Genomic DNA, 23,481 nt, shown 5'->3' on the forward strand with positions numbered 1-23,481 from the left:
ACGTCAGCTTCAGAGTTACATATGTGGCTTAGGGCCTTCTCTTCACAGGCTAAGAACCTTAAACAGAAAAATTAAGGTAGACTTTAAAAAAGCACCAAAAACATAAAAACTCCAAACAAAAAACCAATCTCTCCTCCTATCCCACAATCTAGCCTAGGATATGACTATGCCTAAAGAGATCAGAACTTCCATGAAACTTGTTCCCTTCAAGAGTACATTTCACAAGAAAACACAACCAGTAAGAAAACCAGAAATATTATTAAGAATCAAGGAGAAAAGTTAAAGCTAGTTAATTTCTCTACTGTGAGCTTCCTTCTGTAATAAGCACCTTGATTTGTTCCTGCAGAATGCAGCAGACTTAGCAAGTGGTGTCCAACCATTCAGAGCAGCATAGAGAAAGTGCAGAAGCAACTGAGGACCGCAAACCCCTCCGGGTGACCTCAGCTACCTTCCTTATATTATCACACACGTGCACACATACAGCTGACCACCATCACATGAAAATACTTAGTCCTGTGATAAGAGAGGTTCGGCAATACCTCTCGAGAAAGATACAGAGAGAAGGAGGCAAGCATTTCACAGACCTTACGGCTTCCCTCAAACAAGTGCCCCTGAGTAAAGCTGTACAGCAAAGAGCAAGGTATGGGCTAAATGCTCTGTTGGACATTGCATGTCACAACTGCCAACCATGGACTAAAAGAAGTGGGGAGAATATTTATGGAATTATTTTCAGAAAAAGCCATACAAAATTACAAAGAGTCACCAGATGAACACTGCTTGAACTGGCACAGAAATTGTGATGTTTTCCTACCGATCAGATACTTCTATTTTTACTTATATAACGCTGATTCCAAAATCAGGAAGCTGTCCTACAGAAAAGTATTTGAATTTTTTCCCATCTTATTTTTCCATGACAAGTGTGGGTGCAGCTCTTCCTGCTACACTACTTTCCCAAGTCCACTCTGCTGACATTAGTGGCTTCGGATCAGAGACTTCACGTAAGAAGAATTGGTTTTTCAAGAATCATGTCCACACACTCGTCTTGCAGTAAAACCAGTATCTAGACTTTTTCCCCTCTTTTCTTGCTTAAATTCACTTGCACGACATATGGCATCTCCTCTATTCCCTCCACAACGTGCAAAGGGTAAGCACATCCTGGGCCATGCGGCCGTGCTTTCTACACTTAAACCAATATATGGCAACAAAGAGAAAATAAAGACTCCACAAACTCCGCAGCTTAGAAGAAATACCGCACCCAACGAGACAAAATAATGAACAGCGACAGGGTCATCTGACCCCACAAAAATAATACCGGGTGTCGCGCAGGACATACAACCCTAACCCAAAAAACCCAGACAGCCGCCAGGGATATACAAGAGGAGAGAACCGGCGGGCCGATGCCGTCGGCAGGCAGAGAATGGCGGGGGGGTTCGGTGGAGCGCACGGTCAGCCCCCGGGAATGCTGAGTCGCAGGGCTCGGGAGGGGGGAAAGGGAGAGGAGCCGAGGCCAAGCTATAGCGCAACGCCGGGGCCCATCCGCCCCCAGCCCTCCCCGCCGCCCCGGCTCGCTGCCCTCGCATCTCCCCTGCCCGGAGGTTCGCGGGGCTGCGGGGAGGGGGCGCGGAGCAGTGCCGTGCCCGCCCCCGCCGCGGCGCCCCGCACAAAATGGCTGCGCGGGGCCGAGGCGCAGCACGAGGGGCGCATCGCCCATCGCCGCCTCTTCCCGCAGCTCCTCTGCCCGACAGGAGGGGCCGGCGCCCGCGGGAAGCGGCGGCCGGCGCCGCCCGGATGCGGGGCGGCGGGACACGCAAGCGGTTCCTGTAGGTGAAAGGTCGGGGGGCGCGGGGCCGCCCGGGGCCGGGCCGGGCCCCGGGGCGGGGCGGGCGCGCTCCGCTTCACGTTCCGCAGCGGTGGCGGCCGGGAGCCGCGCGGGCCCGCACCGTTACAGCGCGGCCGCCCCCGCTCCCCGTGCTCCCGCCGCCGGACCGCGCCCGCTGCGGGGAGCGTCTCTCGGCTGCCGCGGGGCTCCCTCTCACCTGGCGGGCTCGGTGGCCGGTCCGGTGGGTTTGTTTGGCGGCGGCAGCGGCTCCGGCTCCCGGGGGTCAGAGTTCGCGACCCCGCCTCCGCCGCCGCTCGGCCCCGCCCCGCCGCGGGCTCTGCGCCTGCGCCCGCGCTCGAGACTCGCGCCGGGCGCGCTGCGGAGGGGGCGGGGCCGCGGGCAGCGGCCGCTAACGGGGCCGGGGCCGGCCGCGCCTGGGCGGTGCGCGCCGCCGGGTTCCGCAGCCCTGCGGGCAGGGGCGTAGCACCGCAGAATCGGCAGGGTTGGAAGAGACCTTTGAGATCACCCAGTCCAGCCGTCCACCCAGCACTGTAACACCACATCACCCAGCGCCAGATCCAGACGCCCTTTAAAACACCTCTAGGCATGGTGACTCCGACGTCCCTGGGCAGCCTGTTCCAGTGCCCGACCACCCTAGCGGAGAAAAGATTTTGTCTGATCTCGAAATCGCCCGTTACAGCTTAAAGCCATTTCCTCTAGTCCTTTTCACTGCAGGCACGGTAGAAAACACCAATCCCCCACCTCAGTACAGCCTCCTTTCAGGCAGTTGTTAGAGAGCCGTGAGGGCCCCCCTAAGCCTCCTCTTCTTGAGACTAAACAAGCCCAGCTCTCTCAGGCGTTCCTCATAAGGCATGTTTTTGAGATGCTTCACGAGCCTTGTTGCCCTTCTCCGGATGTTCCAGCACCTCAATGTCCTTTTTAGAGTGAGAGGTCCAAAACTGAACACAGTTCTTGAATGTTCTGCCCATCGAGTGGAGAGCACAAGTCTCCAAACCCCCACTGCAGTTCCCTGCTGGGAAACGGGAAGATGCCAGCATTGAACATCACAACTGGACAGCACAGCCTTTTGGCTTTGGGGGGCTTGGTGGGCTCTCCCAGCTGGGGCAGATCCATAGGCAAGACTGGCAGACTGGGTTTGAAACATGCAACGTGATGGAGGCACTCGCGGTGCCTTGTGCAATCACCGTAGCAGTTCAGCCAGCTGTGTCTGAAAGGGCTGCGCTCCGCCTGCATGGCAGCTGCAAGTTCCATCCTTAAATGTCAACAGTGCCCTGAACAGCCCTTGGGGAAGCAATGGCCTGGCTAGCTGCCGATGAGTGCCTGTTCCTGCTGGGGTAGTGCCAAAGGAACAACTTGCTGCTGGTCTGGCTCTGTCTCAGCATCTGTTTGGACCAAAGTTCTGTTAGCTAATTACTTAGTTAATGCTAATTATTTTAAATTACCTTGATTTTAAGTAAGAGTTTTATACTTTAAATACATCCTTTCTTCTCTTCCTGTTTCATCTGTTGAGTGAAGATGGTCTAGCTGCAGTCAGAGATCAGCAGCAACTTCAAGATCATTTAGGCCACTGGGGCTGTATGTGCAATTTCATGATCTGAAAATCATTTACACTATTTAATGCAATTTCTACTGAATCAGATGACATAAGCATCAACATCTGAGCAGCAGTGATAGGAAAAAAACCCCAAAGAATACAAGTAAATTTATGTGTTAACATTAATAAAATTGTGCATTCTCTTTATCTTGTCAATCCCCTTACTCTTTTCTTCCCACTCCCAGTCCCATAGCTGCACTTGCATCTGTCAACCCTAGCTCAAGATCACTAGTTCAGTCAGTACTTGCAAGCATCGTACTTTGCTTTTTGATCAAAGACATTCCTAAACACCAAATGCAAATGAACTCAGTGAAGAATTTTTAAGTCAGAAAAATTAACTTACTAAGCAATTCCTTTAAGTGTCAAATGTTGGAGCACTCTCAATTTATAGTACATGTCACTTCGCAAACTAGCTTGAGCTGCACATCCACTTTCTAAATGATGGAGCTTAGTGCAGTTTAATTTAACAAATGCCAAGTGATTTGCACCAAAGCTTATTTAAGCCAAGTATTCTGATATCCTCAATACAGCAGAAATGTCACTGTAACCAGTAAAACATGCTTTGGTTTTATCTTAGCAAGTGACCCAGTTCAAACTTGAGCTGTACACGAAGGCATGCCTGTGTAGCTGTCTCAGCCAGGATTACAAGAGACACATCCCTATCAAAAACATGCAGAGAAGCAAAACCCTTTCTGCTGTTACTGCAAGTTTTCAAAAAACTGCTTTCAAACATATGCCAGAGAAGTGTAAGGAGGCAGCATAACTAACCTGACAGGAGAATCTCTCCCTTACATGCCCTGCTAAAATACTTACAGAATTAAAGAATCATTTAGGTTGGAAAAGACCTCTAAGATCATTGTGTCCAACTTTTAGCCCAGCAACTGCTAAGTCTATCACTAAATCATGTCCCGAAGTGCCACATCTGCACATCTTTTAAATACCTCCATTGATAGTGAGTCCTCCACTTCCCCAGGCAGCCTGTGCAGTGCTTGGCAACCCTTGGGATGAAGAGTTCTTCCTAATATCTAAACTTCCCCTTTTGCAACGTGAAGCCAGTTCCTCTTGTCCTGTTCCTTGTTATTTGAGAGAAGAAGCTGACCACGTGGCTACAATCTCCTTTCAGGGGCTTAAAGAGAACAGTAAGGTCTGCCCTGAGCCTCCTTTTCTCCAGGCTAAACAACCCCAGCTCCTCCTCATCTGACTTGTGCTCTAGTCTCTTCACCAGCTCTGTTGCCCTTCTCAGGACACACTCCAGCACCTCAGTGTCTTTCTTGCAGTGAGGGGCCCAGAACTGGATACAGAACTGGAGGCATGGCCTCACCAGTGCCGAGTACAGGGGGGCAGTCACTGCCCTGGTCCTGCTGGCCACACTATAGCTGACACAGGCCAGGATGCCATTGGCCTTTTTGGCCACCTGGGCACACACACCGGTTCATGTTCAGCCACTGTTGACCAGCACCCCCAGGTCCTTTTCCAGACACTCTGCCTGCTCCAAGCCTGCTGGGGTCATTGTAACCCAAGTGCAGGACCCAAGGCCAACAGAAGCCGTGATTCAGGCATACTTTAACTGATACAGCAGAACTATATTTTGCAAAAGGATTAATTAATGCAACACCCTTCCTCTAACCTTCACATAGACTTAACCTCCTTAATTCTTTAGAATGATTTTTAAAGCAAGACTAATGTGCAAGTAATGGCAACAAATTCTGCTGTTTGAAAGTCACTGAATACACAAATTACATAATACATAAAACCTGAAAATATATATAAAAAAAGACACAGACTCAAATAATGTGCATTTATTTATACAAAAATGAATATCCACAGGAATATTTACAACTTTAAACTGTTTTCAGTTACAAAATAAAAATTCTATTCTTCCATTTAGACAGTATGATTTAGGACTGCTCCAAATAAAAGCCTATTTGGATGGTAAACAGGGGACAGCAGTTACAGCAAACAAATGCACTGAACATGTCTTTCCAGACATCTTTTTACATTATGATGTAATATACACAGTTGAGTAATTGAGTTTCCATGCACAAAAATATTTAGTAAAATGCGATCCATAGCTGCTCAGTTTAAGTCCTTTGGGCACAGTTTTAAGTTAAAGAGAATTCAAGATCCTAAAAGCTTTAATTTATCCATGAATAAAAACATTAGAACTAATATTCAATGCTAATGTTTGCCTCATACTCTACTAACCAATGTTAAATTGATTCTGAACTATAGATTCTTGTAAGAAGAGGTAGCCAGGTATCTAAGAACTTCTGGTCTTTAGTGTTTAGTCAAATCAAGAAGTTTTTGATGGTAATGAATCAAAATGGAGGTGAACTGGAGAAATAGGGCAAGTTTGAAAAGCAACCATCTGAAAATGTTATGAAAATGCCTGTGTTTTGGGGTTCTTCATATGACACAAAGCACTAATGCAGAAGAGAGGAAAAGAAATATTCAAACATGTTCACAAGGACAATTTATTTCACACAGAATGTGACTGCAATATGTATACTACTGTTTATAAGGCTCTGTTCCAATCTATTTCTGTCACAGATTTTTTGATTGATCAACCACTTCTGGAAGAAGTCCTGTTATTTTCACAGAACACTTTAAACTATTTTCTCCCTCTGCACCAAACCATCTAGAGGTAGTTTGAAGCCACACAAGGCAGAACTTGGGCACCTTACTCAGTATGTGTTTTGACTTTTATTGCTCTGTTTTGCAGCAGGGAAAAATATCAAAGCATAAACTGAAATTAAATTAGTTTGCTCCTAGCCAAATTTCTGATTAATTTGCTGCTTCATGACTTTCCATCTTCATTGGTGTGCAGTCCCTATGAAAATATGAAGAAGCTCTTCCCTTTGATACTATAAACTGAAAGAGCCACGTCACATCTATGTTATATTGGTATCAGTTCTGTTCTGGATACAGTAAAGATCATGTCAGAAATGACCCTGAAGAGACATGATAATAATTTACTTAGCTTCGGTCAGCAGTTGTTTTTGAAAATTAAGTAAAAGCCCTTTGTATATAAAAGAGAAAATTACTCATTTAGCACATTTGTATTACAATAGAAGAGAATAAAGGCTTTGATCAGACTCCTACTGCATTTCCAACACTATCTGGTCAAATCCCTAGCGTTCCTGAGGGAAGTCAGATCTACAGCCTTAAGTTCCTGATTCATAAGGTACTCTACTTAAATGCTGGAAGTCAAGGAAATTTCTTGTGTAGTTAATATTAAACATTTGACTTCCAAGCCCACTACTAACTTTAGAGAAGCTCTTGGCAATTATGCTTCTTCAGAGCTCTGTTAGTATCTTAGATCTGACCTCGAGGTATATTGAGGGAGTAAGAGCATTTTGGTTTGCATTTTCATTCTTGGCCTTTTTGTGATGAATACTAATTGTTCTATCATCTCTTCTCTTTCTGCTGTGAGGTCACAGAATAGCTATTAGTGTGGAATTCAGACTATTAATTAGAAGTTAATTGCTCTTCATTTTGTTACCACAGCTAGCTTGATTCACAGGACGATGACAAGTGTTTCATACAGTAAAATTAACTGACTACATATACATTGCATTTGACTTAAAATGGCTTCCTTTCATGTGGGTTTCATAGTTCTAGTTCCATTTATGCTATTACAGTGTTAAATTTTTTTTTTAATTTAAATAGAATAAATGCACCAGAATCATCAGTAAGTATTTCCTAGTGAGGTATACCAATGATTTTCTTAAAAGAAAAAAACCCAAAACCCAAACACCTAAAGCTGAATTCTATTTTAAAGTGTCAAACAGAACAAATCATATTGTAAACAAAAGGTATTTCAAAGAATGGTATGCATTTTCAATGGTTTCTGCACTAAAAAAGCTGTTGTCTTGGTATGGCAATTCCAGTTTAAACATAAAATTTAAATATACAATAGTTCAAAATTATCAGAGAGGAGAGCGCACATATTTGTTTACCATTCTTTGAATAATACTTTATACAGTGTTTTATATTGTGTACAGAACTCATTTGACACAAAGTTTTGAAACAAGTAAGATATTTTGTCTTTGATTACCAAAAATGTATTTTTACTCTGCTTTAAATTATTACTGGAAACATAAAAGATAATACATCCTGCAATTGATGGAAGATAACTTATTTAGTCTCTTTGGCATCTGTAGTACTGTAACAGCTCTAGTGCCTTATCCCTGTAATTGGAAAGTGTTTTTAAAATATTTTTCCCCCTTTTTTTTTAATACTGGATGTATTTTTTTTTTTGTGATACAGAATTTGTTGTACTGTTTAAATGTACTGGTATGCAAGATTTCAACGGCCATTCAAGGAAAGGAGCAGCAATATCATACAACTTTTCATAAAGGAGCTTACATAGCCAACAAAGATCCCAAATCTGTGAAATTCCTATACAATCTTCTTGCTAAATTGCAAAGTGAACATCAGCAACTCAAGAACCTATACACAAATCACGAGGAACTGTACAATTCCAACAGATCCGTTTTGTGGTTTGTTTTTTATAAAGCACAAAGTTTATGAATCTGTTGACCATCAATCTGCCATTCTGAGGACACTTTGGACTTCAATGCACAAATAATTCTGCCCATTTAAGTAAACATTGGAATTTAATAAATAACACATTTTGTATCAACACAGAAATACATACAATTCTTTAGAAAAATATTACTTTACACTAAAAATGCAACAACTCCTAATCCTGACAAATATACAATTTTGTGTAGGTTGAGATGGCAGGATTCTGTTTCTGTGAACAGTTGCTGTAGTCTGTTTTATGACCATCCTTGGACATTTTCCTTTAAACTTGCAGACACAATGCTGACACTGCTATAATACAGTGCCTTCTTGAAAAGCTTCTATCCACCTGTTAGGAAATTAAACACTGTTAGAAAGCTGCTGATAAAAGAATAAATCTCCCTGCTGTCAATAGCTACATATTCACACAAGAAGTACCATCATACTTCCACTACCAGTTGGTCTGTGAGTACAAATACCAAAATCTATCCCATGAATCCAAACATACAAAGCTGGCTGGAGACATATTAAGTGTTGGTACAAGGCCATACGATAGAAACTTTTTTCTGTACCTCTCCCATACTGCAGTTACATGCATGAAGAACAGGTGAAGCTGGGAAATCAAATGCTCAAAAAGTAGGCTATGCCAAGGTTCTGCACACCCTTAAAAACCCCCAATACTCCTTTTTCTTATTTCACTGCAAATATGATCTGGGAAGAATAAGGACACTGCTACAACTGAGACAAGCCCTTTGCATAACCCACACCCTCTGCTTTTGCAGCAGGTAAAAGCCAGGACTGGTGGGGCTGAAGGAGGAGGTCACATGGCACATGGAAAGGCAGGGAAGGGTGAAGAGGGCACAGGGGCAAGTCCCAAACAGCTGGTCCAAGGTATCTCAAACTGGAAATTCAAAGTTAATATTCAGATACTTTTACTCCCGATAGCTGTGGTTTCTTTTCCTACTTGATTAGAAGATTGAGAAACATCCTCAGCTTCTCAAGAACGTAAAAATTAAAGTTCCTGAAGCAATCCAGTACTACAGGACAAGTAATTCTGTTTTCTGAGTGAGGGCTGAACTGTGTGTATGTGAAGTTAAGAGACCCACATAATGAGCATTTTTTTTCTGAGTGAAAATCTTGGAAGAACTGAATGAGACAAAGACTGCAATTATCTTTATCATGGAAATTCAAACTGTCTTGGTATTCACAGAGTATCTAAACATTTGTCACAGATGTTGGCTCTTCCTTGCCCTGAGCATTTAATGTTAACTGCATGCATGTTCTTTGAATTCAAGCTTTTGGTATGAACATATTAATCATGTATTAGTGCTCACGCCTGTCTGCACACACAACTCAAACATCGACCTTACATTTTAGTAATACTCCTAGTATTTTCCACTGCTGTGTATACATTAAAAACAACTACAGTGGAATACAAAAAAAAATTCCTAAACAGTTTAAGCACTGAACATAGCACTGGAATTTAAAACCACATTGAAAAGTAAGCATATGTTAAAATTTATTATTGCACTTAGACAAATACATTAGGTATTTCTTTGGTCCTATCAGGAAAAATTAGTGTCCACTGATATGAACAGGTCAACAGCATGTTTTTGTTTTTCCTTTTAATGCTGTCAAAGCAGCATTTATTCTGAAGGTTCAGCATCTATCTCCTAAGGATATTAAATACTTGGAGAATGCTTGAAATTCAAAGTACTTAATGTTGTTCCTAACCTCAATAAAATACACTGTGTCCAATTTCAAGTTTTCATCTGATGAAAAAAGCCAGTGTCTGAATATAAAAACAAAGATATTGAATGCCTTGGGGTTTTTTTAGTTTGTTTTATATAGTACAAATGAGGACACACGAGAAACAACAGGACAGTATCTTAATTAACAAAGAAACATTTATGCACATCTGCACAAAATAGTCCCAAAAATCAAATAAAGACTTCCACATTTTTTTTCTGTTAGAGGAGTGTCATTAAGCACGTTATCAGCTGTTCAAAACTTCCAGCTGTCCTGGATACTTTGTTTTTTAGAGTGTTCCTATTTGCAGAAAAACTAAACGTGCATCCATTTGAATGTTTAAGTACTAATAATGGACTTGTTACTGCATCAAATCTATTTAATAATGTAAAATTCATTTGGGAAAACTGCAGTGAAATCAGTCAGATAAGATAGGCATATAGGGAAGATAGCTTACATGTATTCCCTCTATGCTCATTTCTAGTTTACTTTATGAATCATGTAAGGAATGTTTTCTACAGATAAAGCTTCTAGATTATTTTATATGAAACAGACACAATACATAACTTGGTAAATATGGCTCCAAGTTCAGGCAGGAGTTGAAATGAAACAGCTTTCTTGAATGGTCTTTGAATTCAAGGTTTTCGTCTGAGTGCATTAAGCATGCCTAGGTGCTCACAGGCATCTGCACACACACTTCAGACCTCAGCCCCCAAGTTTTAGTGTTTGCTTTATTTTTCACTGCCATATATTGATTAAAATAACTAATATTAACAGGTGAAAATAAAAAAAGGAACATATCTGTTAATTGTTAAAAACATTTTCTGGATTTCTCCAAAGGTAACATTCAATTTTCACTTGAGTAGATCAGGGTTAGAGGAATGGGCTAGGAAAAAGATTTCTTATTTTGACTTTCTCATTCTCCTGCATTCAGTCCTAAGCAGAGGAGAGTCTGCTTTCTTCATTTCAGAACCTAATGAAACCAGAACCTTGTGTTTAAGTAATTTAAAACTTTCATTTACTTATTATATAATAAGGATCTTTTATACATATGTTAATGTGTGAATATTAACGTTCACCACTTCTGAATTTTCTAGAAATATGTAACAGAAATGAATTCAAATAGTGTCTTACTTTTGAGCTGAATGGGGATCATCTGCCTTGAATATGTAAAATAAAGTGTTTTTGTGCAGTAAATGGAACACTCTAGACTCTGAGTTTTCACCTTTTACTTCACTGACTGTGAATCCAAGTAAAGGCTGGCTCTCTAATGCTGCCACATCCTATGTAACAGGGAAAAAAAAGGAAAAATGACAACATTAGAGCTTGTAAGACTATAATACTAATTGTAATACTAAGGCATGTATTTAGACTTCATACACCGTACCACTGCAGCAGATAATACAACAAATTGTTATAAACAGACACGCACAAAATGCCACTTTTTGTATTCTCCATGCATGAGTCAGGGGACAGGAAATAAAACCTCATAGACTTCAACATCGCTGATGCTCTTTTCATTTCCCTGATAACATCTACCTTGGCTTTTACTGCATGGTCTCATCATTCTGCCTGGCAAGGACTTCATGTATCACCAGATTAGCTCCCACCTGGCAGCAGACCAGAGGCCCATCAAGCCCAGTGCTCTCTCCAGCAAGCTCCGAAGTCAAGTGGGATGCTGTTAACTGCACTGAGTATGTTAAAAGGAGTGCGGTGGCCAGTGAACAAAAATTACAAGGGACAGAGAGTTCTCAGTAAGACAGGTCCCTAGTACCACAAGAACCACTTCATGTTAGGGTGACCAGAAAGGCTTCTCCCAGGATGCATTAGTCTGTTATGTTAATCTATCCCAGTTTGGATTCCCCAGTTGGCTGTTGCCCTCTACCCCTCCTCACTCCCCCAGAGCTGCCCATTGGTCTCTGTTCCCTAGTCCTGCCTTTTGCCCGCCCCTGGATAAAAGTGTGAGCTTTGGGATCATGTTTGTATTTGCCTCTGCAGCCTCTGACAGTGTAGCAGGAATGGATGCTGGAACGCACGGAAATGCCCTTCTCGGCTCTTTGCTACCATCTATAATAGTGAGCCCACCCCTGCGTCCCCCACGGAGCCGGGTGGAGACGGCATTAAAGAGGAGCTACAGAAGCAACCTCTGTCCTCAAGCACTGAAGTCAAGATCCAAATACTTTGAATGGCTAAACTTACCTCACTTTCCTTGCTGGAAATTAACAGGATAGGGGAAAACAAGGTTGCTGAGTGTTCACAAATGGTCAACTAGAAAAGACTCTTCCTTGTTTATCTCAGTTACTTCTTTTTTTAAAATACTCTTGTCTTTTTATTAATGAATACAATACACAACATTTTGGGAAAGGAAAAAAAAGGATTTTATCCTGTGCAAATTCCAAAACAGTGTTTTGTAACTAGGCAAGGTCCTGCAATGCTTATAAACAGAAGAAGAAAAAAATAGCTAAAACCCCCCCAAATGTACATAAACACTGACACATCAGGTGAAGATTTTGGTACAGTGAAACAAAAGTGTTCCGTGACAGCAGCATTTCTTGATACTGGAAAAGAGTCAAGTAAGACTGAGCAATCTGTTTTACTCAGGTCTTTGTATCACTAACAGGTGATTGTTTTACTATTGATCTTTCTATCACTTGGAACTAATAGAAGTAGCTTTAAGTGGCTAAGGCAACACTGCACCTTCCCTTAAGAGTGTAAATAACGTCTCCTGCAATGGCTCACGAAGATGAAAACTAAGGACAGATATTCCTCAATTTAAGAAAATAGGAAAGAGTTAGTTTAGTGATTGAACTGCAAACTGAAGCTACTCTGTAAAGTTGATACCTCAGAGGAAGCCAAGAAAAAGAAAATTTAAGGTGACTGTCACAGACTGGTCTGTCTTTACCTCTGCTAATGTCTCTGCAATGGCCAGAAGAGACAGACACAATGCTCTGAAATAATTTTCTAATTGATGTAAAAGTAATTGTTTTCCACATAATTATTGAAACTACTTTTAGAGCTACTTGGGTTGGGCTTTTTTAGTACTGCCAATGCTGTAGTGGAAATAACATCACAGGTTTTGGACATAATTCAGAAGTTCTAAAATAAAGGTTGGCAGGAACAACCCAGGAAAAAGATCTGAGCACAAACCAGGAAATAACTAGAGTGGGGGTGGCGTGGGGTGAAGAAGGATAAATCCTTGCATGGCCAGGATGGGTTGGGCCTTACATTTTGAAAGGAAGTGAGGGATAGCAATATCTTAAAACAGATGCTTTGGATATTTTGCTCTTGAAAGCTAGTAGTAAACTATAACAAACAATACAAAAACCTGAAGCCCAAGATCTGTCAGTGCTACAATACATACACATACATTACGAAACGTTCCAAGATGCAATAAAACTACATCCTCAGCACATGCTGGGATGTGCAGACCGTATATATATGTGTGTGTGTGTATATATATACAAATATATATACACATGTATTTATATACATATTAAAATATACATATCTGTTAGAGATTACTCCACACTGCAGTAGGGCTACACATTCTAAATAAAAAAACAAATGCCATTACATAAGATGCATTTCTTTTATAGCAAATAAATACTCCAGGCTGAAGACAACAGTATGAGGAGAAGTAAAGAGATTTAGTTTAGTCCTTTGCCAAGCATTCAAAATACCTTATGGAACTGCAGAACAAGATAGTTCAAGATGCTTTTATAATGTTGGCTTTGCCACTAGTACACTGTGATGCATCCAAACAGATCCCCCATGTATTCAGCTGACTCAGAACATACATACATCTGAGCTATGGTGTGCAGTGCAGAGGTACTCAAAGCTGGAATCAGACGCAGCATAGCTATATCAATGTACTATGGTATCAAGCTCACTGGGCCTTTTCAAAATACTGCACCACAATCAGATCATTGTAAGGTGATCTAATTTTATAGCTTGTTTCTAGATCATAAGAATAAACAACTTTGTTACAAAGACAGTATTATCATTGGATATTTTATTTCTAATATGTAGTCTCTTACCTCACTAGCAGCATATGTGTATAGCACCTTATTTTTTATAACAAACCATAGGTGTTTCCATGGTTTCTTACTACCCTTAGATCTGTGTAGGTAGCCACTCATTGTAGAGTCTTCTGTATTTGCTGAAACCTGAAGAGGAAAAACAAAACGAATCAACAAACCGTTAACAGTACAAGTTTTCACAGTACAGTTTTTTTTTTTAACAGATTTCCAGAGCCCTGCCTGGCAGAGACTCAAATTCTTCCCTGATCTCAGGTTAATGTTGCTCACTAACTCAGATGGATGAAAGAAAAATTATTTTGTCTGCTACCATCTATCTGGTCTGGAAGAGAGGTTTCCACAGTCACTAAAGGTTGGAACTTAAATTGGATGCAACAGGACAAGAGAGAGCTGGAACACTGAGCAGCATGTACAGCTGGAGAACACACATTCTTATATAAGAAGAATCATAGAACCACTGGGTGGTTTGGGTTGGAAGGGCCCTTAAAGATCATCTCATTCCAACTCCCCTGTCATGGGCAGGGACACCTTTCCCTAGACCATAGATTGTTGCTGTTGTCCCCAGGGACGGCGAGAAACGACACAAGTCCAGGATGGAGTTCAAAGGCCAGAAATGGCTATATTTAATTATATAATTCAGCTTACATAGCTTTGTTCGCAAGGATGGCATAAAACCATTGGAAGCTTGACCATCCACCTCCCAGAGGGATTGGCTGAACAGCATAACACCCATTTCCAAAATATTTTCCCAGCAAACCAGAATAAGTCCGTGCAGGTGTGAGATAGAGAGCTGGTTTACAGAACCGTCTTCCACTGTTTCTCAGCTAAAGCATGAGAAAGGAAAACTTCACTAAATGCTTCAGCAGCTGGAAAATTCCTCTGCTCCTGCTCTTCAGCATTCACAATAGATGGCTCAATGCCCCGTCTAGTCTGGTCTTGAACACTGCCAGGGATGGAGAGTCCACAACCTTTCTGGGTAACCTGTTCGAGTTCCTCACCACCCTTACAGTAAAGAATTTCTTCCTAATATCTAAACTTACCCTCCCCTTCAACTTATGAGGGGTCCCCCATGTCCTATCACTACATGCCCTTGTAATAGGTCCCTCTCCAACTTTCTTGTAGGCCTCTCTTCTGGTACTGGAAGGCTCCTCCAAAATCTCCCTGGAGCCTTCTCTTTTCCAGACTGAACAATCCCAAGTCTCTCAGTATTAGGAGAGGTGCTGCAGCCCTCCCTCAACTTAGCAGCCCTCCTCTGGACTTGTTCCAACAGGTCCATGTCATTATTATGTTGGGGACCCCAGAGCAGTACTGCAGGTGGGGTCTCACCAGAGCGGAGTAGAGAGGCAGAATCACTTCCCTTGCCCTGCTGGCCATGCTGCTTTGGATGCAGCCCAGGACAGAGTTGGTCTTCTGGCCTGCAAGTGCACATTGCTGAGTTATGTTGATCTTTTCACCCACAAATACCCCCAGGTCTTTCTCCCCAGGGCTAACCTCAATCCATTCTCCACTCAGCCTGTATTTGTGCTTGGGATTTCCCCGACAAACAAGCAGGACCTTGTGCTTGGCCTTGTTGAATTTCATGAGGTTCACATAGACCCACCTTACATGCCTATCCAGGTCCCTCTGGATGGCATCCCTTCCCTCCAGTGTGTCAACTGCAACACACAGCTTGGTGTCATCAGCAAACCTGATGCTGAGAAAAATCACTTCCCACTCCCAAGACCTACAGTAAGCAGGGTTTCACTCTACCTTTTCTAATCATAAACCAAGAGTTGAGTTGGTGTAGGCGTCCTGTCACTGACTGTTGGTACAGAGGTAAATCACAATTCAGGGAAACACAGTTTTCTGTGTTTCCCTGAATTGTGCAAGAAATTACAATTTCAACTATATCTCTGAATCACAGTCTCACAGGTGTTTTATGAATGTTACACACTGCATGTCCCAGCCTATTTAAAACTAAGGCCCAAACCACAGTTAGAGACACATTTTGACTTTTGATTCTAGGTAAGATGGTTAAAATAACTTTTTTTCTACTCTTAATATTGATGATATAATACCAAAAAAGCACCACTTTTGACCAATAAAACACTTACTTCTTTGAGGGCTGCAGGAATTTTTTTCTGCTTTCTTCCAGAGGGAATACTTTGTAATACTGTAGACAAGGCACTTGATGGAGATTTATGGTTGACTGGGGATCCACTCTTAGGAGTGCACTGGTTATCTAAAATGCACAGGATGAATATATTGATTTCATGTCACAGAAGACTAAACACAGGCAATTCATTCTTGGACTTTTCTTCTTAGAAACAGCTGGCATTTTTATTCAGATTACAGTGCTGCAATAGTAACACCTAATCATGTTAAATTCAGCACTGAATTAACTTTTCAGTGTTATCATCAACACCACGAGTTAGAATTCCCCAAATCACAATCATACTAAAAAACCACAAGAAGTTTAAAACTAAACAAATTGATCTTGTTTGTTTTCAAAGTCTGTTTTCTTGTTGTTGAACTGCCTTTTCTCATAAAATTAAGTCTTAAAAATCACATCCAATTTTTACAGCTGTCCTCTGCTGTCGGTACTTTGTCTCTGTCTTTCAATTCTCTACATCTGTTAACTTCTCAACCTTATTCAATAGAGATGTTCCTCTTCCAGCACACACACACTTCTGGCGTTCCCATCTCCCAGAACGTGCCTTCTCCACTGCCACAGCAGTTACTTCATTGCTCTTGGAAGACTTCTGCAACACTTCACTTCTTCAAAACCCCTTTTTCTAGCAACACTCACCACTTTTTTTACAGCTGCACCTAGAAAACCTGGTGGTTTCATAAAGACTATTTCTAGAGTTGTTCCTGAACTCGCTGAGCCTCTGAAATAATGAGCAGAGCAGGAGAGCAATGGGTTTGCCAGCTGTACTGCACCTGCTCCCCAGCCCTTTTCCCAGCTAAAGGCAGCTGCAATTGCCTGCAGCACAGCAGCCTCTAGTGCCCAGCGCACACACCTGCAGGTGCTTCAGACAACGGCCGTCCCCCTCACCGCAGGCTCACGCTGTCATTTCCAGGGTTATCCATGCTCCTTTCTGCATCCCCATGAGAAATGTCACCCCCGGCATGCTGGGATCCATAGCTTTATTATTTCTCTGGGCACTACAGATTTCCTGATACCCTAGAGCCTAGATACCACTGGAGCCTCTGCCAAGGGAAGGGCAGCGAGCTCTTTCAGTCTGTTCACAGCTCATTTGTGTACTTTATACTCAAGTATTTCGACTTAATTCACAGCAAGTCCTGTGAGATGGGACTGGATTCCCATCTTACTGGGAGGTGTTTCCACTGATTTTACATTTGCTTCTGCATAGTGATATGAAGCTCCGTGAAAGAGACACATTAGAGTTTTCTCAGGATGAGGATACTGACACTGGACCTCCTCTCTAAGCAAATGTTATTACCATTAGGCTGTCCAGCCATTGCTTTCCACTAGGCACCACATTCTCTGAAAGTGTTTCAATGAAACTGCTCTAGCTGTGGTGTTTTATGTTGAATCCATGTTGCCAGTGCTCAGTAGGCAACAGTTAGGAGTTTGCTTTCAGAACTGAGGTACAGATATGCCAAATCCTTGAATTCCATATGAGCTGAAGCTTGAGAGTGGCTTGAGGCCAGTTTATAGAACTGAAGAGACTCAGCTTCAGAAAGATTCAGGCCTATGTCTTTACAGAGCCCCGGACCTTCAGCCACACCTCAGCAGCTTAGCTGGCAAAAATGAAGTTTACACATATACAAGCTACAGAGCATAAAAGTACACATGAACCCACTGGGAGAGGTCAGGATAAGCTGCAAGGAGTCTAATGTACACTTGCACCCTGTGATTAATGAAAAGCAATGTAACACTCATCAAAAAGGAAAGCAGCATAAGCTACTTGTCATTACCACAGGGTAAAGGCATACATGTTTCTGGAAAGGAAGAGCCAATGCATTGCAAATTCATTTCCTAGCTTGCTCCACAGAAACTTGTTTGGCATCTTAGAATCTCAGATGCCTATCATTTCTCAGGCACAAGCAGAATTAAGCACTTGAACCCAGCAGTAAAGATGAGATGCAGACATACCGTGTTAATAAAAGTAAGACAGTTTGTGAAGATTTTCTTTACCTTGCTTTTGTAGCTCCCTGAAGCAATGATCACATACTCTTGCTGGCTGGTTTTTCATGTAGTCTAAGCCATGTTTGTTTGATGAACAAGCTTGACAGACAATCTGGAAACAGACAGAAACAGATAAAAGCATTATTGTACATGATGTGCACCTGTAAATCACCAAATTCTCAAAGACATTCACTTCATCACTGTTAAGCCCATAAAAACCTGAAATAAAACAATTGCACTGTGAAATACTGCCTAAGATCTTGGCTTTTTTCCTGTGTCTTTATGTTCAACATGCTGTCCTTTCCTCCTCTAAATGATAAAAATTTAAATATTAAGAAAAAAAAATCAGTGAATTATGAATCAATAAGCCAACATTAATGATCCATAAAAAACAGAACAAGCCTACTGTGTTACTGAACTGTTTCAATCACAACTTCTTGAAATAGCTAAAAAGCCATTGCTCTTTTGATGATTTCTTTACAACACAGATGTCTCAACTGCATTGCACTCTAATTTTGTATTCTCACCGGATTAAACAAGAAAGACAACGTTTATTAGATACAGTTTTCGTAAGTGTAAAATATAAAACAAGATTGGTACTAACTTAAAATAGAAAATCATTATCTTATGAATATTAGTGAGGAAGATATTTCTTCATTTCAGCTAACATTTGTGGGTATTATGGAATTGCAAAAGCAACCCTAAATAGCATTCTGGAATGCAAAATAAATAACATGTAGCATGTTGAAGGTTAAATACTGGTCTGTCATAACACCAGTCCAAAAAATCAAAGCCCCAGCCCCCAAACCACCAACCTGAACATGTTGGTTCTAACCCACATAATTATGTCAGAGTACAGAGCTGCTTAGAAGAGTAGTTGGGGTGATGAGGCTCCACCTGAATGTCACACAAGGAACATGAATGACTGACAGAAAAGGTAACCACAAAATACCCAACCTTTCCACATGCCCTGCAGTGGTGCCTTCTCCATGTCAGCGTGAATTCACTCGTACAGATCATGCACATGGTGGCTCTCGTGTCAGGGATCCAGATGGGAGCCTTTGATCCCAGAGGGCTGTCTTCTTCTTGTTTCTCTGGATCTGCCTGAGAGAACATAGGCACGATATCATTATATTCAGTGAGGAGAAATAAGCCTAGGATTCATCAGTGATTATAGGATAATGCTAATGGTGTTTGAAAGCCTTCTTTGATACATTGTCATGGTCTTAAATGTTATCTGCTATTTCATCAGTGACCATTATAATGCAAGCCTGACAACAGAGATGCATTTACTGACTTTCAAGCTTTACCAGCCTACTGGGATCAATAGCTGCTTTATTTTAAAATCTTTTAATTTCATCTTTCTGTGCACAAGGCTACAGAGAGAACTGTGATTGGGTTTTTTTGAAGAAAATTTTAAATTTATCAAGTAGATAATGTTATGAAATATTCTGTTCTACCATCTGTTCAATTATTTACCATTTATTACTTGTCATGAAATACCTAGTTTCTCTGAACACCTGTGAGGATATTTTATATTCAAACAGGGAACAAACCAACAATAATGGTGGGATATACCTCTTCAAGGCTTTTGCTTGGATTAAATGTGATTCTCTTTTTTGTATATTCTTCAATCGACTTGGAGATAGCTTCTAACCACTCATCTCTTTCTGTAGCAGAACTGTTGGAGTAAAAAACCCACAAAAGCAATTCATTATTATTAACATTTAAAACTAAGAAGCAAGTGTTGATTAGAATTCCATTAACTTTATTGTACACTGGAGTAACTCTTTTGCAATTTCACTTTATAGACCATCTACAACTCCTACTGAAACTGGCGTTATTTTTTAACCTTTGGCACGGTGTTATTTATGTTGACTAATACTAAAAAAGATTTCTGTGTCTGTTGCTGTCATGTGGATTCCCTCCTTCCCTTTCCTCCTTCCAAAATCCCTGTGATTATTTCAAGGCTTGTCTGTCATTGCTTCCCCCTCCTTCCCCACCCTTGAATAGCCTGGGTAACACTTGTTTAAATGATGCTCCCAGAACAAAGGCATGGGCGATTCCTCTTGAAAGCAACCTGAAATTTCAACAAACCTTTTTTCTGCCCACTTCCTTCTGTGTCAGAGTGCAGTTTGTTGTACCCAATCCTGTGAAACTCCACGCTTCTGTCAGATAAAAACACACTGACTCTTCTTCTGCCTTGTGCTCCTAACTATTTGCTCCTACCAGGTCATGCTACTTTCAAATAATTATTTTTTTTCCAAAATGTCTCCATTGGATGAGCTAACTCAAAGAGATAAACAGATAAGCTTACTCCATCTCTTTATCCCCCAGCTGGTGGATCACTAATCAAGTGCAAGGAAAGCATTAGGCTGGAGTGGCATGGCAGGAGGAGCAGAGAGCACAAGCAGTACCTGCCACAGCAGGACCCTGCAGCTATACTGGATTATGTGCAGTGCCAAAGCACCTCCTCTGGCCATGGGCACAACACCATTTTCATAAATCCATGCTGTTCCTGCTGCAAAGGGCAGCCTACTATCCTTTCTCTCAGCCACTAGGTCTCATTTTCACTCTTGTGCCAGAACATACAGAGTTATGCAGTGGGCTGGATTGGGAAACAAATCCATATTAAAGCAAGCCATCAGCCTGCCCTTCCTCTGGATCAATTTACCGACTAGGTAAATTCATCACACAGCTGAACAACTACTTGTGCAACACAGAGAAGGCTCTGAGGAAGGATGAAGCAGTTTTGCAGCAGAGGAACAGCTACTGTTTAAGATGTCATGCCAACTTAAAAAGGGCTTCTAAAATCTAAACAAGAAGCCACTCCCAACATTTTTTTCTATTCCCCACTTTTTAATTGGTATCAAATAAATTAATTTCTTTAAACCAAGGAATTGAATACAAATATATAGAAAGGAAAGTCAGGGAAGAGGAAAGCAATGACTTACACAAATGAGGTCTGACACCAATTATTATTTAATGGTTTTGTAGGTGAATTTAGAAGCTTTCATCACCTTTGAACCTTTAGGGAAAATACTTTGAATGGGGGGTTTGAATGGGATGAAACTGAGTACTATGATGAATCAGAGAGGATAAATCTGGTAAGGTAAATGCAAAGGCACAAGTAAAAAAAAACTAAAGATCTAGCACACACAGCAACAAAATCAGAACAAAAGGAGAAGAGATAAGATACAAGCAAAGGCCAAGCAACGCATCAGTGTCTGTCCCAATATCTCACATTCTGAGTGGAACATTTTGTTCAGTCTATTTACCTTTGCCTCAACAGGAAAGAACAACTGGTCTGCATTAACTACGTAATATTCATAACTCTAATCAAGTCCTTTGGCTTTTTCAAAATCCGGTTACATTTAATTAGATTCCTCTAACTGTATTAGTTAATTAAATTTAAAGTTGGCACAGGTTTTGGAGATTACGCACCACCACTACCCCCCAATCACGTGGGGACTGCTCTGTATGGAGCAGCTTGCGCAGTGAGCTACAGGCTTACACCCTAGTATTTCACTAGGAAGCTCCTGCTTGGTAGGTTTGCCAGTAGAAGCCTTTAGGATTGCTTACAATCCTTCAGAACTTAAGAGCAAAGGTGGTGCCACTGGTAACTGATGTAATGGTTTGCTGCAGCAAAGTCAGCAGTTTCTTCTGCTGTCACTGCAGCCATCCCCAACAGCTGCCCAGCCCTACCACTTCCCTTGCTGCAGGTCCAGTATTTGTTGCATCCTTCCAAAAAAAAAAAAAAAAAGATTTTGTTTCCTAAAATTGCAGAGGTTTCTTGGGTTTTTAAACACTGTTATTTTTATTTATTCATTTAAGATTTAACATAACAGTAGAAAGCTTCAAAAGTCCTTCAAAAGGACTGCAGAGAACCCCAGCAATGGCTACTACGGGCAAATGTGTGTGCTGGGGACACACATCCAGCTGCTCAGTGGAGCTAAACAGCTCAGTGGCCCCAGGAGGACACTCAGAAGCATGTCCCTCTGGTTTCCAGGATCAGAGTCTTAGGGCACCTCTCCCAGCTGAGCCAGTCTTGCCTGACTATTCTTAGCTAGGACAGGAAGAGATGCAGCTGTATCTATCTGCCCAGGGTAGCTCTTCACCAGCCTTACTGAGGGGCCAGACCACGTCAGGCTGGCATGATGGTTGTTTCCAGGACCAAAGCTTTCCTCCTGTACAGTGCTGTATCTTGTAGATGCACAAACTTGTTTTTCTGATTAAGAGATTTCTAGTACAATTCTGCATTGTACTATGAAAAACAATTCACATTCCTACAGATATCCCAGCAAAACTGAAAGCTCAACCCAGACTAGATAAAGCAGAATACTAATGCAGTCAGTAAAAGTGAACCTGAAGTGACAAAGAATCTTGTCTAGGCATTAATCCATATTTCTGTTATTAACTGGCCTACTTTTTATTACTAACAATTTTTCACTTCCCTGTCTCTGCTCCCAGGATCATTTCAGAATCTCTTCTTTGGTGTACACTCCACATAGTGCTTATTATTTGAAAAAAACCCACAGAAATGAAATTTGTCTCCAGTGTCTTTAAAACTAACTTGAACAGTTTTGAAATTAAGATTTTTTTTTTTTTAACCATATAGGACCCAATAAGCTGTTAGAATGAGGCATCATTCAAAGGAAGATGTAGCCTGGGTTGACAAGATACAAATTCTCATTTAGAATATTTATCAATAGGAACAACATAGTTAACTGGGAAAAATGTAAGCAAGCACCTGTTGCTGGTAGTGTTTTTCAATTGCTTCCCTCCTACCCCACAACAGGCCCAGTTCTGGTGACAGACAGAAAACAATCTGAAAACTGTCATTTACATCTGGGGCCTCCAGCACCTCCTTGGTGTCATGTAAATGCAACCTCTGTTTGTCACTGTTGTGTAACTTAGGGCTCTTGCACACACATGGCTTCCAGCAAGTATAAAAATAACAGAGCTGAATGCTCCCCAAAGATGCAACATCAACAACACTAAACAAAAACCAACCGTAGCAGCCTTAGTTGGTAATATGAGGTTAATTCCAGCAATTTCAAGGTTAAGACAAAAGCATGTTACAAACTATGCCAAATTCGATGAGAAAATTATATATAGGGGTTTTCCCCTACAGACCAGCACATCTTCCCCAGGAGTTGCTTTTAATCTACGACTTAATCAGTTCATCAAAAAGACTAGTCTGTCCTGTTTTGTGGAAAATGGGTAGCTTGTATGTTAAGATGATAACATTTTCAGAAGTTCCAATTATTTTTTTTCAATTTTTTAAAACAAGGGGAATAAAAGTGAAATACTGTTTCAAATCAAGCAGAGATAAATCCACATGGCCTACTGCCATCCCTTGAATGCCTTCATGTGTCTGTGTGACATCCAGTCGTCACCAAGGCACCTAAGCAGCACAGACCTGTTCATATTACACTGGAGCACAATCATCCCCTAAACTGTGAATGCATTTTTCTTCCCTAGTGAGCAGAAGAACTATAACAAACATTTAAATCTGGTGAAGAAATACAGAATTACTCATTTCAAGTGTGTTGTTATAAATAACTACTGCTCTGACAATTGGGCTACTTCCTTTGGC

General features: G+C 41.4%; 2 protein-coding genes across 7 annotated transcripts in view; both read right to left on the bottom strand.

Moving 5' to 3' along the window:
* The window catches only part of NR2C1 (nuclear receptor subfamily 2 group C member 1), a 48,068-nt gene extending 45,927 nt beyond the window's left edge, over positions 1-2,141 (bottom strand). Inside the window, exon 1 of one of the 6 annotated variants that reach the window (XM_069000274.1) lies at positions 2,037-2,141. The gene's annotated coding sequence lies outside the window, so the exon portion shown is untranslated. Of the gene's footprint in view, positions 1-328; positions 1,755-2,036 lie in introns of those variants that run through there. The other 5 variants (XM_069000238.1, XM_069000265.1, XM_069000253.1 and 2 more) reach the window with 5 other exon arrangements.
* Positions 2,142-5,218: 3,077 nt separating this feature from the next.
* Positions 5,219-23,481, bottom strand: part of FGD6 (FYVE, RhoGEF and PH domain containing 6) — a 73,978-nt gene continuing 55,715 nt past the window's right edge. Inside the window, exons 15-21 of the mRNA XM_069000324.1 lie at positions 19,461-19,563; positions 18,840-18,986; positions 17,892-17,994; positions 15,841-15,968; positions 13,748-13,876; positions 10,845-10,993; positions 5,219-8,310 (exon numbers count right to left, since the gene is read on the bottom strand). Of these exons, the coding sequence (XP_068856425.1) occupies positions 8,274-8,310; positions 10,845-10,993; positions 13,748-13,876; positions 15,841-15,968; positions 17,892-17,994; positions 18,840-18,986; positions 19,461-19,563 (796 nt within the window). The 3' untranslated portion in view covers positions 5,219-8,273. The remainder of the gene's footprint in view (positions 8,311-10,844; positions 10,994-13,747; positions 13,877-15,840; positions 15,969-17,891; positions 17,995-18,839; positions 18,987-19,460; positions 19,564-23,481) is intronic.

Source organism: Aphelocoma coerulescens, chromosome 1A, assembly GCF_041296385.1.
Source record: "Aphelocoma coerulescens isolate FSJ_1873_10779 chromosome 1A, UR_Acoe_1.0, whole genome shotgun sequence".
In the NCBI taxonomy this organism is placed as follows: Eukaryota; Metazoa; Chordata; class Aves; order Passeriformes; family Corvidae; genus Aphelocoma; species Aphelocoma coerulescens.